The sequence below is a fragment of the Lepisosteus platostomus genome, chromosome 17, assembly GCF_059453375.1.
Source record: "Lepisosteus platostomus isolate fLepPlt1 chromosome 17, fLepPlt1.hap1, whole genome shotgun sequence".
Classification (NCBI taxonomy): domain Eukaryota; kingdom Metazoa; phylum Chordata; class Actinopteri; order Semionotiformes; family Lepisosteidae; genus Lepisosteus; species Lepisosteus platostomus.
The window spans coordinates 9,413,179-9,425,642 of NC_142627.1; the positions used below are offsets into that span (position 1 = coordinate 9,413,179).

A 12,464-nucleotide genomic window follows, 5' to 3' on the forward strand; every position below is an offset into this window, starting at 1 on the left:
GACTTTGTTCCTTTTATAAAAAGCTTTTGTCTAACAGTTTAATCATGTACATTTTTCTTTGCTTTCTTTAAAACATTCTCTTTTTGTCTGGGTTTGGTGAGTCCAGGAACCACCACAAGCCTCACCTCCAGCTGCAGAGTGTGCAGTCCACAGTGGCTCTGCTCACTGTTTGGTGTGGTGTGTAGCTGATGGCTGACATTTGGCAGCTCAGGGAATGGTTCGGTATTAGTCTTAGACAGGGCAAATCTGTCCCAGGAGACACTTCAGGGGTATTACACCGCGAGGAGCTGTGTGAGGTTCTGAAACTTGCCACTTTTCTTGTCATGGCTCCAGGGTGTATCAAGTGAGGGTGACAGGGAGCACAGTCAGTCTGCAAATAGGGAGAGCTTGGCAACGTGCCTTAAAAAATACTCCGAAAACCAAGCAGTGTCACTGACTCTGCAGGTGGGAAGGTAGAGTGTCTGGGGGTATAATAATGGGACAATGGAGTCTTGTCTGCCAAGTAGTATATTGTAACTTCCTGCAAAAATATATACAGCTCCCTTATTATATTGCCTATGTGTGCGTATGGCAAATGTTTTAACATGGAAAAATGGAAAAGCCACTGTTAAAGCAGACTGCAAAGAATCTTGTCTCCGAAGCAGATTATGATTTTAAAGCTATTGAAGGCTATTCAGTCATTCTGCATTGAAATGTGTTTCCTCCGTGCTCACCGTTCTTAAAAATATCATTCCAAAAGTATTTTGAATTTAGCTAAGGACCATGTTTAATGAGGTCTGTAACAATTCTAGGTATTAGGTGTGAGATACTTTGTTGGAAAGTGAGGAGATGAAGGTAGATTATGCAGTGGGCAAACAGAAGGACATGATCAAGGCTAGTTACCAAGCTAAACCACTGTAGAAGGAGGGAATGCAGTGTTTATATAAATCTAATGACTTCATGTATAGAAATTAAATGGTTGATCTGCTTTTGGAAGAATTTTAATTTTTAAAACATATCTAAGGTCAATGGTTTTTATGGATGGTTGCATGCTGGACGAAGTTACCTTTTGTTAACAACTAGCATACAAAAAAATCAGTATATATTAGGAACTTTTATAAAATTCAGGTGCATATGACGTTCCCTCTGTTGCATAATATTTCCTTTGCCACTTTTGTGTGCTGTTGAGTGTGTCAGGGGGTGTGCTGCTACTGTGGGCTGTCAAACTTCACAGGTCACTGAGCATTGCTGTCTTTTCTCCATTGCAGCAATAATACCCTGCTCGCCTGATACATAAATAGAGCCCTTCTCAGCACTTAATATCTGTCTCCAGTGTGAGCAAAGCAAAATGCTGAGTTGCAGTACGCTGATTGCAGCTTAGACGTCACTTCGAAATGTCCCGTGATTTGATGGGAAGAAATTGATACTGTGTATATACAGTAGATTATATAGTGATGCACCAGAGAAAAGAAACCCTCGAGTCTCATGGATTTAGTTAAATATTTTAAACATGGATAATGAACATCATAGAATGCAAACAAAAATATAGATCAAGTAAATGTTTCATCCTGCAAAGTTATGAGACACACTGTCAAAAGGAAAACACTGGGCGCCATTATATTTCAAGGGGTAATTTTGCTCTAATTATATTTCTGTCTAGTATCTCTTTCCTTGTGTATTATTAATATGGGGATTTTTTATTTGTTTTACTCCATTGTAGACAAGCGGTTGGCATCATTATGCTGGGATGAGAAAATATTTGTTCAAAAAATATAGAGTGCTTGAAAACATTTTTGAATTGCTACCCCAGAAATAGCTTAAAATTAAAAAAGATGCCTGGGCTGTTTATTTCAATTCTTTTTAATGACGTGTTAATAAAAAGTTGTTTTCAGTTGACAGTGTATTGTGGACTCCCTTAACCTGCAACACAAAGGGACTTAATCAGTTCTTAGTTATATTATAATAATAATAATAATAATAATAATAATAATAATAATAATAATAATAATTGTTTACACTTATATACTGTAGCGCTTTTCTGGACTATGTAATCTTTTCACTCTAGAGCGGTCTAACCCATTAAAAACTAGAAAACACTCACTGAAGCCAAATCCATAGATCTTTTGAAAGAAAACCTTTTAAAGATTTTTCAACTTTCTTAGTTAAATGCAGTTCAGATAAGCTACATTACTCTTTAGTGGTTGTTATGTCACATTTGTACATTGGGAGGCTTTTGAAGTGCGCTTTTCGAGTAACCCCTTTCTTATCTAAATAAATAATGTCGCACGGCTGTCTTCTTCCATCTAGGTTTTCATGAGTCAGAAGCTGTGCAGCAGCCTAAGGAAGAAAGTTAGTGAAAGTGAGACCCAGCTACTGACCCTGCACGAAGCCAAACTGGCAGCCATATCAGGTAGGGTGACTGTTGCACACTCTTTATTAAACACTGTGTTTGCTGGCGGGGGTCCTGTTTCCTAATGTAATCACATGTTGCTAAGCCCTGAGTGTCAAAGATCCTGTAATGTGTATTCTGCAATTGCTTTATTTCCATCTGTAGTAGAAACAAACTAGAAGGTATTAGAAGGTCCTTCGGTTCATGTTCTTGAGAATGCACAAGGGGGGCTTCCCCTTGTGTTCAGTGGAAAACGCATGCTGTAAAACTGTATTGATTGACAAGCCTGGACAGGCACCTTTCTCAGTGAGGGTCTGGTGTGAATTAATATCTTAAATCCATTATTTAACCAGCTAAGAATAAATTCTCTTTCTCACTGACAATGACCAGGAGAGCACCCCTGTTTACTTCAATTTGAGTGAAGTACTGTGCTCCAGTGTAAAAGAACAGTGTCAAACCTGGTATGTGAGCCTACAGCTCCCTGGCCTAGCGTTTAGAGCTCTAGTCACTACTCCAGACTGTGGCCCTCAATATAGGCATGGCTCTTCTGCTGTGCTAGGTCTGCTTTGTGTTTTGCACAGCTGTAGCTTGTTACAGTACATCGGCTTTATGCATCGTGTTCAACCGGTCACATGCTCTGGATGTCATGGGGGTTGTGTATGGCTGGTTTGGTTCTAGGAGGACATGAAGAGCACAAGCCAGATCTTAGTTCTCTGGCTTCATGCCGTTGGTGTTCCTGTTATCTTGTTACCTTTTGGCATGGGTTCAATAGCTGTGTGCATTGTGGTCAAGTTTTGCGGCTCATGTTTAATGGATGAAAAAATTTTTACAGGACTGAACTTTGATTTCCAGCAACAGAGAGGAGTTTTAGCATTGTTTGATGTTGACAGTTTGCCAGCCAATGACCAGCCATCTGCTTTTGGAATCTCCCAATTCGGTTTTGGCAACGTTATTAAAAACCGGTTCCTTTTGAATGCACAGGGAGCGACTTTGCCACTGCGAAAGAGGTAAAGATGGAGATCAAGTCGCTGTGTGCCGAGAGAGACGGACTGGAAGGGCAGATTAAGAAGCTGCAGGCTCTGAGCGAGGGCAATAGTGAAAAACTTGAAAAGATGAAGGTGGATCATGACCTTCTGAAACAGGAGCTGGAGCTGAAGGAAGCCGAGTTCGGTAAGTGGGAACAGAATAAGTGGGTTTTTTCAAGTCTCGCAGGACCTTAAAGTTTAAACCATCTCTGCATGAGATGTGACTGAGTGCTCATTAAGATCTTGTTTGTGAAAGCTGCTAGATTTCAAGATCTTTAATGGCTTCTGTGCCTTCAGAGCATTTTGCTCTCTGGCTGCCCTCAAAGCATTTGATGTTCTAGTGATCACCAGTGCATGCACAGGAGGTGTTTTCTCTGCCTTGCCTGCTGCAGTTATAACACCCAAAATGTGATCCCCCTACTCTTTTGTTAATGCTGCTAACCATCACAGATTACAAATTCACTGACCTGCACTTGGGGGTGTTTTTTTTGATGGCCAACTACTGCATCATAGAATCGGTGCTTCAAGGAATTCAAATTTCTTCACATAAAGGGTGTCAAATTCATCTCCTGGTCTTTGATGTGCTGATGGGTTCTCCTGGGGCAGAATTAATGTGATTTTCTCATGAATAACCTTGCTCGTTATACAAGGGGAATTGTATCTATTGATGTGTGCCCCACTTACAATGGGGACCGAGAGGCATGAGGCACATGTGTTTGTGTATTTGAAGCCACCAGCAATTGAAGTGAGGAAATCTGCTACCAATGAAGAGCATAATATTACTAATTGCTATTAATTTATCATTCATAAATTGAATTCTGGCTGCACAATGGCCATTTTGATGAAATGAGATAGGACACAATCAATAGAATTTAGTACATTTAGCAAGAAGCAGATCTCACGGTAATAAAAACAAGTCAGAACGTCAACTGAAAGGCATGAACCAAGTTTCTAATCTTCAGGCAGAACTGGCCCTGACTGGCCTCAGGCACTGTGAAGGGAAGACCTCTTAACTAGCAGCTGGTTTGAGGTCAGTGCTCCTGCTGCTGCATCAGAACTCTTCTGTGTTTGGAATATTTGTGCTGAAAGCTGGAGCTTAGTCTTCTTGGCAGTTTCTGAGATGCATTCACCTGGTGAAACACCCTTTGACTTCGTTGTGCGGTGCATAATATGTTTATATTGGTCTTTTACACTTCCAAGCCATATAATTTGTTTTTTCTTTTGTTAGATCATTATAATATCTGAGGGGGGAGGGGTTGGAGGGGCAAAACAGAGCCGCAGGGTGGCATGAGAAGGTCAGCTGTGGTGGCACAGCGCACAGCAGGAGCCTGGCACAATGCTCTTTTGTTTATGATCAACACTAATCTGTCCTATGCGAGGTCACTGGGGGGTTCAGGGGCACTCACAGAACAGATTATGATATGGTATTGGGATTTACCGCTGCTTTAAGCTGTGCAAATAGATCCAGCCCTGGACATTCTAATATGATCGCAATGTGTACAATAAAAATAGCTGCCTGTTTGTCCATTATGTCTGGTTATAAAAGAAGCAATCACGTTTTCTACCTGTTCTTCTTGTAGCAGTCTCTTGTGTGGTATTGTGTTGGTGTGCTAATTTGATCTCGCACCTTGAGAAAGCAAATGTACGCCTGCAGTGTTTTAACAAGATAGACGCAGCAGTCTTCTTCACACTGTTACTTGTCACGCAAGTAGGTATTAATGTTCCGCTCATGAGCTGCCATGGAAACAGACTGGGCTAAAGATTAATTCCTATCCCAACACTAGAAGGAGGGTTCTTAAATCTTCTTCCCCGTTGAAATGATAATGTTTAGCAATTAACTAAATTCACATTCGTGGAAAACAATACAAAGAGAGAACTGGTTTTACCCTTAACCCTGTAGTGCATCCACTTGGATGAGCAAAAACAGAGGCGTATTCACAACTAAGACATGTCTAGGATGAGAACCACTTTCTACTCTTTGGGGCTCTTGCTGTTTTGTGTGTTTTTTAACATTCAGGTCAGCAGTTTTCTAATTGCCTTGAAGAGATGCATCTTCCCTTGTGGTGTGGTTGAATACTCTGAACCATTAAGGGTGCAAAGTCTATTTTGTGTGACTGAAAACAGACACACACGAGCTATTGTTATGCACTACAAGCTGTTTGTTTGCTTATAATGTGGAATTGCAGTTGGTGGAGCACAGTCTGTGTAACCATTCATGCCAAAGAACTGAGTTTGACAATTGAAGTAGAGTCTCCTTAATTCTAGACAGTTAGAAAATGAACATTTGTCACAATGGATGAACTTCAAAAGACGATAAAGTACATTAGCCTGCCACCTCACATTCATTCTTGTACTGTAGCAGAACACATCCAGGTTTGTAGATGGAATCAAGCAAAAGGGGCTTTTTTAAGGCATATATGCAGAGTTACAGGTTGTGTAATTTCTGTACAGCTAATGCTGCTTAAATTAATTCATAGAATCTGTTCAAAGAGAAAATGTATGCATCACGTATTTCTTTGCAATATTGTTATAAATTAAGAAGAAACGGTTTGAAGCTCACAGCGTAATGCATCCCAAGGAATCGAAAAACTGTGCATCTGACAGTTTTCTCCTTTTGAAGCTCTTTTGCTTTAGATGTTTTATTTATTTTAGGAATTAATTTGCTTTATATAGTATTTGAGGGATGTGGATTATCACACAAGTAATTGTGAGGTAAGAGAGTGGCACAGATTCCTTCAAGGTGATCAAGAACTCTTTCTTTACTGACTTGAAGGCTGCAGGATGCATTGCATTATAAAATAGATCTCAGGTTTAGTGAGCAACACAATTTGAGCAGGAGATTGGTAATCAAATAAAATGCATTCACTTGAGAATGTCCTTACGAGTGAGGGAATACACGGCTCAGTTTGTGGTAGGTCGATGACTAGGAAGAGTATTTCTTTTGTTCCTAGCCAGGGATCACAGCGCTAAACCTGATTCTTTCAAGGTGACAGGATGGTGAAATTTGCTGGTTTGGATTCAACTCTTCATGTCTGCCCCAATCACTTTGTAAGGCTTGGAGGTGACAACTCTTAGCTATTAGGGCCTTATGAGAATATCTTCTTCTACTTATTGGTCATTTTCAGGTGGAGAAAGGGTCTGGGTGACCTTTGGAAGACAGTTTGGCTCCTTTTTGCTACCCTCATGTATGGGCTGTTGCTGAATACTACGTGTCTTCGTGAAACTCAGAACCCTTAACACCTCTTCATATCTCTGTTATTTAAGTCCCCGTGCCTGCCTCTGGAGTGAGATAGAGAGAGAGGTCACTGGACAAGTATGACACGCTTAGGTGCTGTGCTTGGGTCTGTTCTTGTGGTCAATTAGAGGGCGAGAACATAAATGGTCTTTAACACGCAACAGTGTTTGCGGTCTCTAGCCCATGCTTCACTTTAAAAAATACAAAACACAACAAAACACAACAAAAAGGTCAAGGTCCACTCAGAGGCGTATTGTCTGAAGAGCGGGCAGCAAGGAGGTAACAAGGGTGGGACATCGTGGTCCCAGACTGTTCGTCCCCTCAGCCGCTGCATGTCATTGTGCTCAGAGACCCAGCCTGGTGCCCAGAGGCAGGAAGGCCTGAACCACGAGCAGGATGATGCCCATCATGCTTCCTGTTCTTCAGATGCTGACTAATGCCCGATTTCAACATTAGTAGTTCAAGTAGGTAGTTGCATCATCATGCGTAGGCTGCAAAGGAACAAGGTTTATTCCATGCTGAAAAGAGAAGAAAAGAAATGCAACTTTTCGGCTGTGGAGCCTTCTTTTCCTTGTCGCCTGAAGAAGGCTCCACAGCTGAAATGTTGCATTTCTTTTCTTCCCTTTTCAGCATGGAATAAACCTTTACTTGTTCAGTTTCAACATTTACGGTACCAGCAGTGCACCATGCTTATTATTTACACTTTTCTTTGTTCTTCAATAGCTTTTCCCAGCTTCGAATGCTGTCCCGATCTTACCTTTTGTCATCACTAGGGGGGGTCATTGCTGTAGGTTCACAAAACACTGGACGTCTGTGATTGCGATTGCTGCCAGCTTTTGAGTTCCAACATCTATTCCTGGTGATACAGCAAACCCTGCCCTAATAGTGGGATCTGCTTATTTTCAGTCAATCCAGTGTCCTACCTTAATCTCACGTTCATGACACAATTAAGAGTTATCTGCATGACCATTTTACATGAGGCATGAGATCCTGCCTAATGGAATGCGTGTGCAAAGGAACAGGTAGATTCTACACTGAAAAGTAAAAACAAGAAAAATGTGACAGTTCAACTGTGAGGTCTTCTTCAAGGGTGTGATTGAACGTTTACAAGGGTCTAGGGATGAAGTGTATATATGTGGATATCTAGCAATGATTCACAGTGAATCCTGCTGCACTCAGACAGTCTCTTCGTAAAACTGGGAAACCATGAGATATATCCCACTGTTGATGACATTGCCTCTCCCTTGCAGCAGACTGAAATCATGTCAATAGTCCTTTCTCCCACTTGTTTCTCTTTTGCTCACCAAAATGTGATGCTTTAATGCATCAAAACCGTAAAAAATACATTTCATTTATTGGTGTTCTTTTTTTATAATTATCATTAGATCATTAACACGTTCCCAGAAATATAAATATTTGATTCTTCATGCCAGTGAAAACAATCCTGTGATGCCAAAGAGTGTTTTTTTAGAATTTTATTTTAATGGTTGTCTACTCAAGTGTACACCACAAGAACTAAGGCAAGATGATTTCTCATCTCATCTCTTGTGACACATGCAGTAATCCAGCAGCATACAGAGGGTTATTGAGGTGTCTCATCCAAACTCTTTAGGAGTAGCAGAAGTGGGGCTCTTTTTGAACACTGAATTCATATAATTAGGGCATACCCGGAGTGTTGTTATGTATATCCATTTTAATAAAAAAACATCGAGGCACAAAAGTGGCAAATAGGCTCATCGTCCCAAGACCTTGTCTTTTATCAATGTGCCATGGAACTGTTATTGTTATGCTTAGGAAGCACGTGTAGAAATAATAGTCATTATAGAGGATGTCACTGAAAATAAATGACTTAATAGAAGTCATATAAATGAACTTCTTTTTCGTTCTAACAATGAAAAATGAAAAGCTGCCCACTTTTTGTGTGTGGAGGAGTCGGTAAATGATAGGTTTTCTGCAGAGTTAAGCGTGCTCAGGGGGTGAGTACGATACGACAGGCATGACAACACAATGACTCCTTGACAGGTAAGGGCAGCGCTGTTGAAATGTTATTATAGTGTCACCCGAGTTCTCAAAAGAAGCCAACATGCATTAATTGTAAGAGGATAGCTTAAACTGCTCCATTCTTTTCATAAATGAAAAACAAAGCCAAGGGTACGTTCTTAGTAAATTGGGGGGAGAATCAGAAATTAAAATCCTCCTCCTGACAAGATAATTGCTTCTCCCCCTTAACAGATAGGAATCTTGCTCATCAGAATTTAGCTCACATTCTTAGTGTTATTTTATGTATGTGATGTGTTAATGCACTTTATACGGTATAAGAATAGTCAACATTCATTAGTGCTTTTGTAGATCATTACACACATCCTCAACCCCCTTTTAATACCAGTATATTATAATAAACACGATTTTTCACACAACAGAGTTGAGGAATTCAGCAAATCTGCATTTACTAACCTTCACTGAATCAGGGTTTAGTTAAAATAACTTTGCCGCTACACCTAGAATCGGAGGGTAAAAGAGAATGTAATTTTGACATTGCTACAATGCATCTTACCAGGCACTAAAAAGGATGCTAAAACAAAAGACGTGACCTTCTAAGCATGTTATGTCATTTTCACCTATCCCTGTAAAGCATGATGATAACGTCTTGTGTGACAGTTATGAAGGGATTATGAAATAGTGTGTTGCTGAGAATGCAGTTCTGTACTGGCTTGGTCAGAATGCTGTAGCGGTGTCTCTCTTTCTTCATATGCTACAAAAAGAGACAACAATTGAAACAGTTCCATGAAGCTTGTCGCCCAGACACGAGCTGCTTAATTAATGCTGTTTTGTGTTTTAAACAAATTCCAATAGCATCACCATCAGCATCCGCAGTCCAGCCTGCAGTAATTGATGTAGCATTGACCTCCAGGCTCAGCTGGACATATAGTTTGCAGAACAAAATTTGTTGGTGGCATGAATAGTGATCAATTCCTTTCAAGTAACAGATGCTTAATTCCTTCTGATGATCCTATCTATATTCAAGAGGAGAGCCCACCCAAGGAGGAGGCAGAACAAAAAATTGTTTAGCAGGTGAAACAGGAAATACTTTGGTAGTTTCCTTCTGAACTGACTTTAATCACAGAAATAGTGGGCTAGCAAAAAAAAAATGTCCAGAGTCTTTCAGATTGTTTGTTATAAAGGATAATCTTAGATTTGTCTGGAGACTCCTGACATTTTGTAGATTTGTTTTTTAAAGGTATGTGGGCAAGGATTTTTAACTGTAATCCTTTTTTTCCCAAATACATCAAGTAGAAGAGCAATTCCAATTTAATCAATTTCAGGTTTATGGTGTTCTTTTTCTTTGCTAAAATCAATAATGCGGTGACTGAAATAATTAAAAATGACCAAAGAATGCAAAGAAATAGCATTGTGTTAATTTTGAGAAACAGAAATGTGCAGATAGATAATGATCTGTGGGTAGAGAAGTGATAGTGGTTTCTTATGCACACAGAACACAACAGACTTTTTGACTGTGTATTTTTTATTTTGTCACATTTTTCATTACATTTTAGACTGAGGTTTAAGGCCAAACCATGAACTTCTTTGGACCAGAAAGCCATTTATCTAGGTTGAAACTCGGCATGGCTTTCTAATTCCTTTAACACCTCAAGGTCACCTCTTCCTTGAAGGCAATCTATTGCAGGGCTCTGACTTGGCAGTCATTCATTTATTTATTTTCTCCTTTGTGGGAGCTTGTCCAGATTTCTCTCTGAGAAGTCACAGATTATCTATGATGTTAAAGGACCAAGACTTGTTTTCGGTCACATGAAATTGCTTGCTCACAAAAAGATGCCTTTCAAGCCAGAATTAGACAAAGGTATTCATAATTAAAATAAGAAAGGCAGACTTTTTTGTTTAAGAAATGTGAAAGGTTTTTCTCCCCTCATACACTTAATATTCTTAATAATCTTTAGTCTGTTCTTTACTTCTTTTAAAATACCTGTCAATCACAGCAACCTCACTTGACACAAATGGCTGGGAGACAAACATGCGTACTGAGTTAATAATTTGCAAAGTTTCCTAACAACTATTTAGCTTCAGAATGTACAGTGAAATGCAAACCAGAGGAGATTGTGATTTTTGTCATCTTTATTAAAGAAACTGGCATTGTGGCGTCTGTCACTGCATTTGGATCGTGTTGAGCGTTGATGGATAGCAACAGCATGTTCATGTTACTGCAGCAATTAAGATATCTTCTCCTGTTCTAAAAATAATCATAGAAAAGAAACATCTTAAGTACAAGGAAGTAACAAGGGCTTTGTAATTTTAATTAATGCGACTAATACACAGAGAGCCATCCTGCAGTTTTTTAGACTAATATACCGGCACAGGTGCACAAAAATACAGCTTCTAGGAATAATTAAGATGTCCTCCTGGAATATCTCAGCTAGACGTCATTTCCTTCAGGAGCAGGAAAGTCAATGAACACATGGGACTTCACCCCTCAAATTGATTAAAGAGGAGAGTGTTTTTTGGAACAGAGAGTTCAGTTGTAAGTATGGAGTGGAACTGGAGTTGTATTTATGAGAAGGAATGGGCCTTCTTCCTCGTGTTGCTAAACCTAAATCTAATTTAATACATTGGGGGAGAAGTGGTAGGGTAGATACTGATGTTGAAGTCTTTTAAGTTTTGTGTTTATCCAAAGTTAGTGTGGGTCTGGGGAATAACAGACCCAGGGCAATGGCATGAACAGACTGTAAACCTCTGGTCATAACCCAAAACCACTGTAAATATAGGATTTTTTTACTCATCATGTAGTAGTCCTGGATTATAAATTGTATTACCCATTATGTCAAAAAGTAGTTACAAGAACACTTAGTGTGTGTTCAGCATTTTTTTATTTAACAAATAAATAATAAGCCCTCAGAGCTCACATAATCCAATTAGTTTTATTATTCAAGAGGAGCAAGAACCATAAACAACAAACAATGTGCTTAGGACACTTTAAAAGTATTCATAACAGAGCAAGGACACAAGCTTGAAGCTGTACCTAGTGTTGTTTTGAAACAGCTGTTTAGTGACCCTCTGTTTAATAAAGGTGATCTTTGTGCTGCCTTACAATATAGATTTTGACAGGACTGCCTAGAAAAATAGTCATGGTTTCAGTGACCTGTGCAAATCTCATCAGCTGATGGTACATGGAATGAAGTGTTTTTTCTTTTTTCGAAAACTTAATAATACCCTTTAAAAATGTGTGAGAAACTGCAGATGCACATAGCTAAATTATTTTTGCGTCAGAGGTCTTATCAGGTTTTAATCAGGTTGTTTCTTGTATTTTTATTTAAACAAAAGATTTCCTGTTTTTTGTGGTCAATGTTGAGGCCTTCATATTTTGGACTTGGTTGCTAGCAACTGATTTCACAACAAATCCTGACTCGACTTTATAAATCAAGTATGTTATTTTTCATTTATATTTAATACAGATGTTTTGGTGACCCAATTTATCAAAGTGGACAAATTAAAGTATTTACATATTCTTTTCGTGAGTTTCCTTATAATTTCATTTGTCATTTGAAGTATCGATGTGTTCCATTTAAGTTGTGCTTTTTAGAGTTGGAGCAGTGCTGAGGTCAAGTTGTGATGAGCCATGTAACCATGACAACAAATTGTGCGATATCCATTTTGTCTCTTGAAATGATGAAAATCTAATTTTTGTCTGCCAGTATGCTACAACACCAAAATATACACTTTAAGCCCTTAATCATTTAGCCTTCATGATAATAAAATAATCACTGTATTTTTCCCTTTCAGTCAGCATATCACCTCACTGCACCTATTATTGTTTATGAAATTA

At 39.2% G+C, this 12,464-nt stretch overlaps 1 protein-coding gene across 3 annotated transcripts in view; it reads left to right on the forward strand.

Annotated features, from left to right (window-relative positions):
* The window catches only part of disc1 (DISC1 scaffold protein), a 72,247-nt gene that overhangs the window by 24,759 nt on the left and 35,024 nt on the right, over window positions 1-12,464 (forward strand). For all 3 annotated transcript variants that reach the window (XR_015927879.1, XM_088609633.1, XM_088609635.1), the window contains exons 8-9: window positions 2,287-2,389; window positions 3,350-3,538. Coding sequence is in view for 2 of the 3 variants with exons in the window: in XM_088609633.1 (XP_088465759.1) it covers window positions 2,287-2,389; window positions 3,350-3,538 (292 nt within the window). In the remaining variant the exon portion in view is untranslated. The remainder of the gene's footprint in view (window positions 1-2,286; window positions 2,390-3,349; window positions 3,539-12,464) is intronic.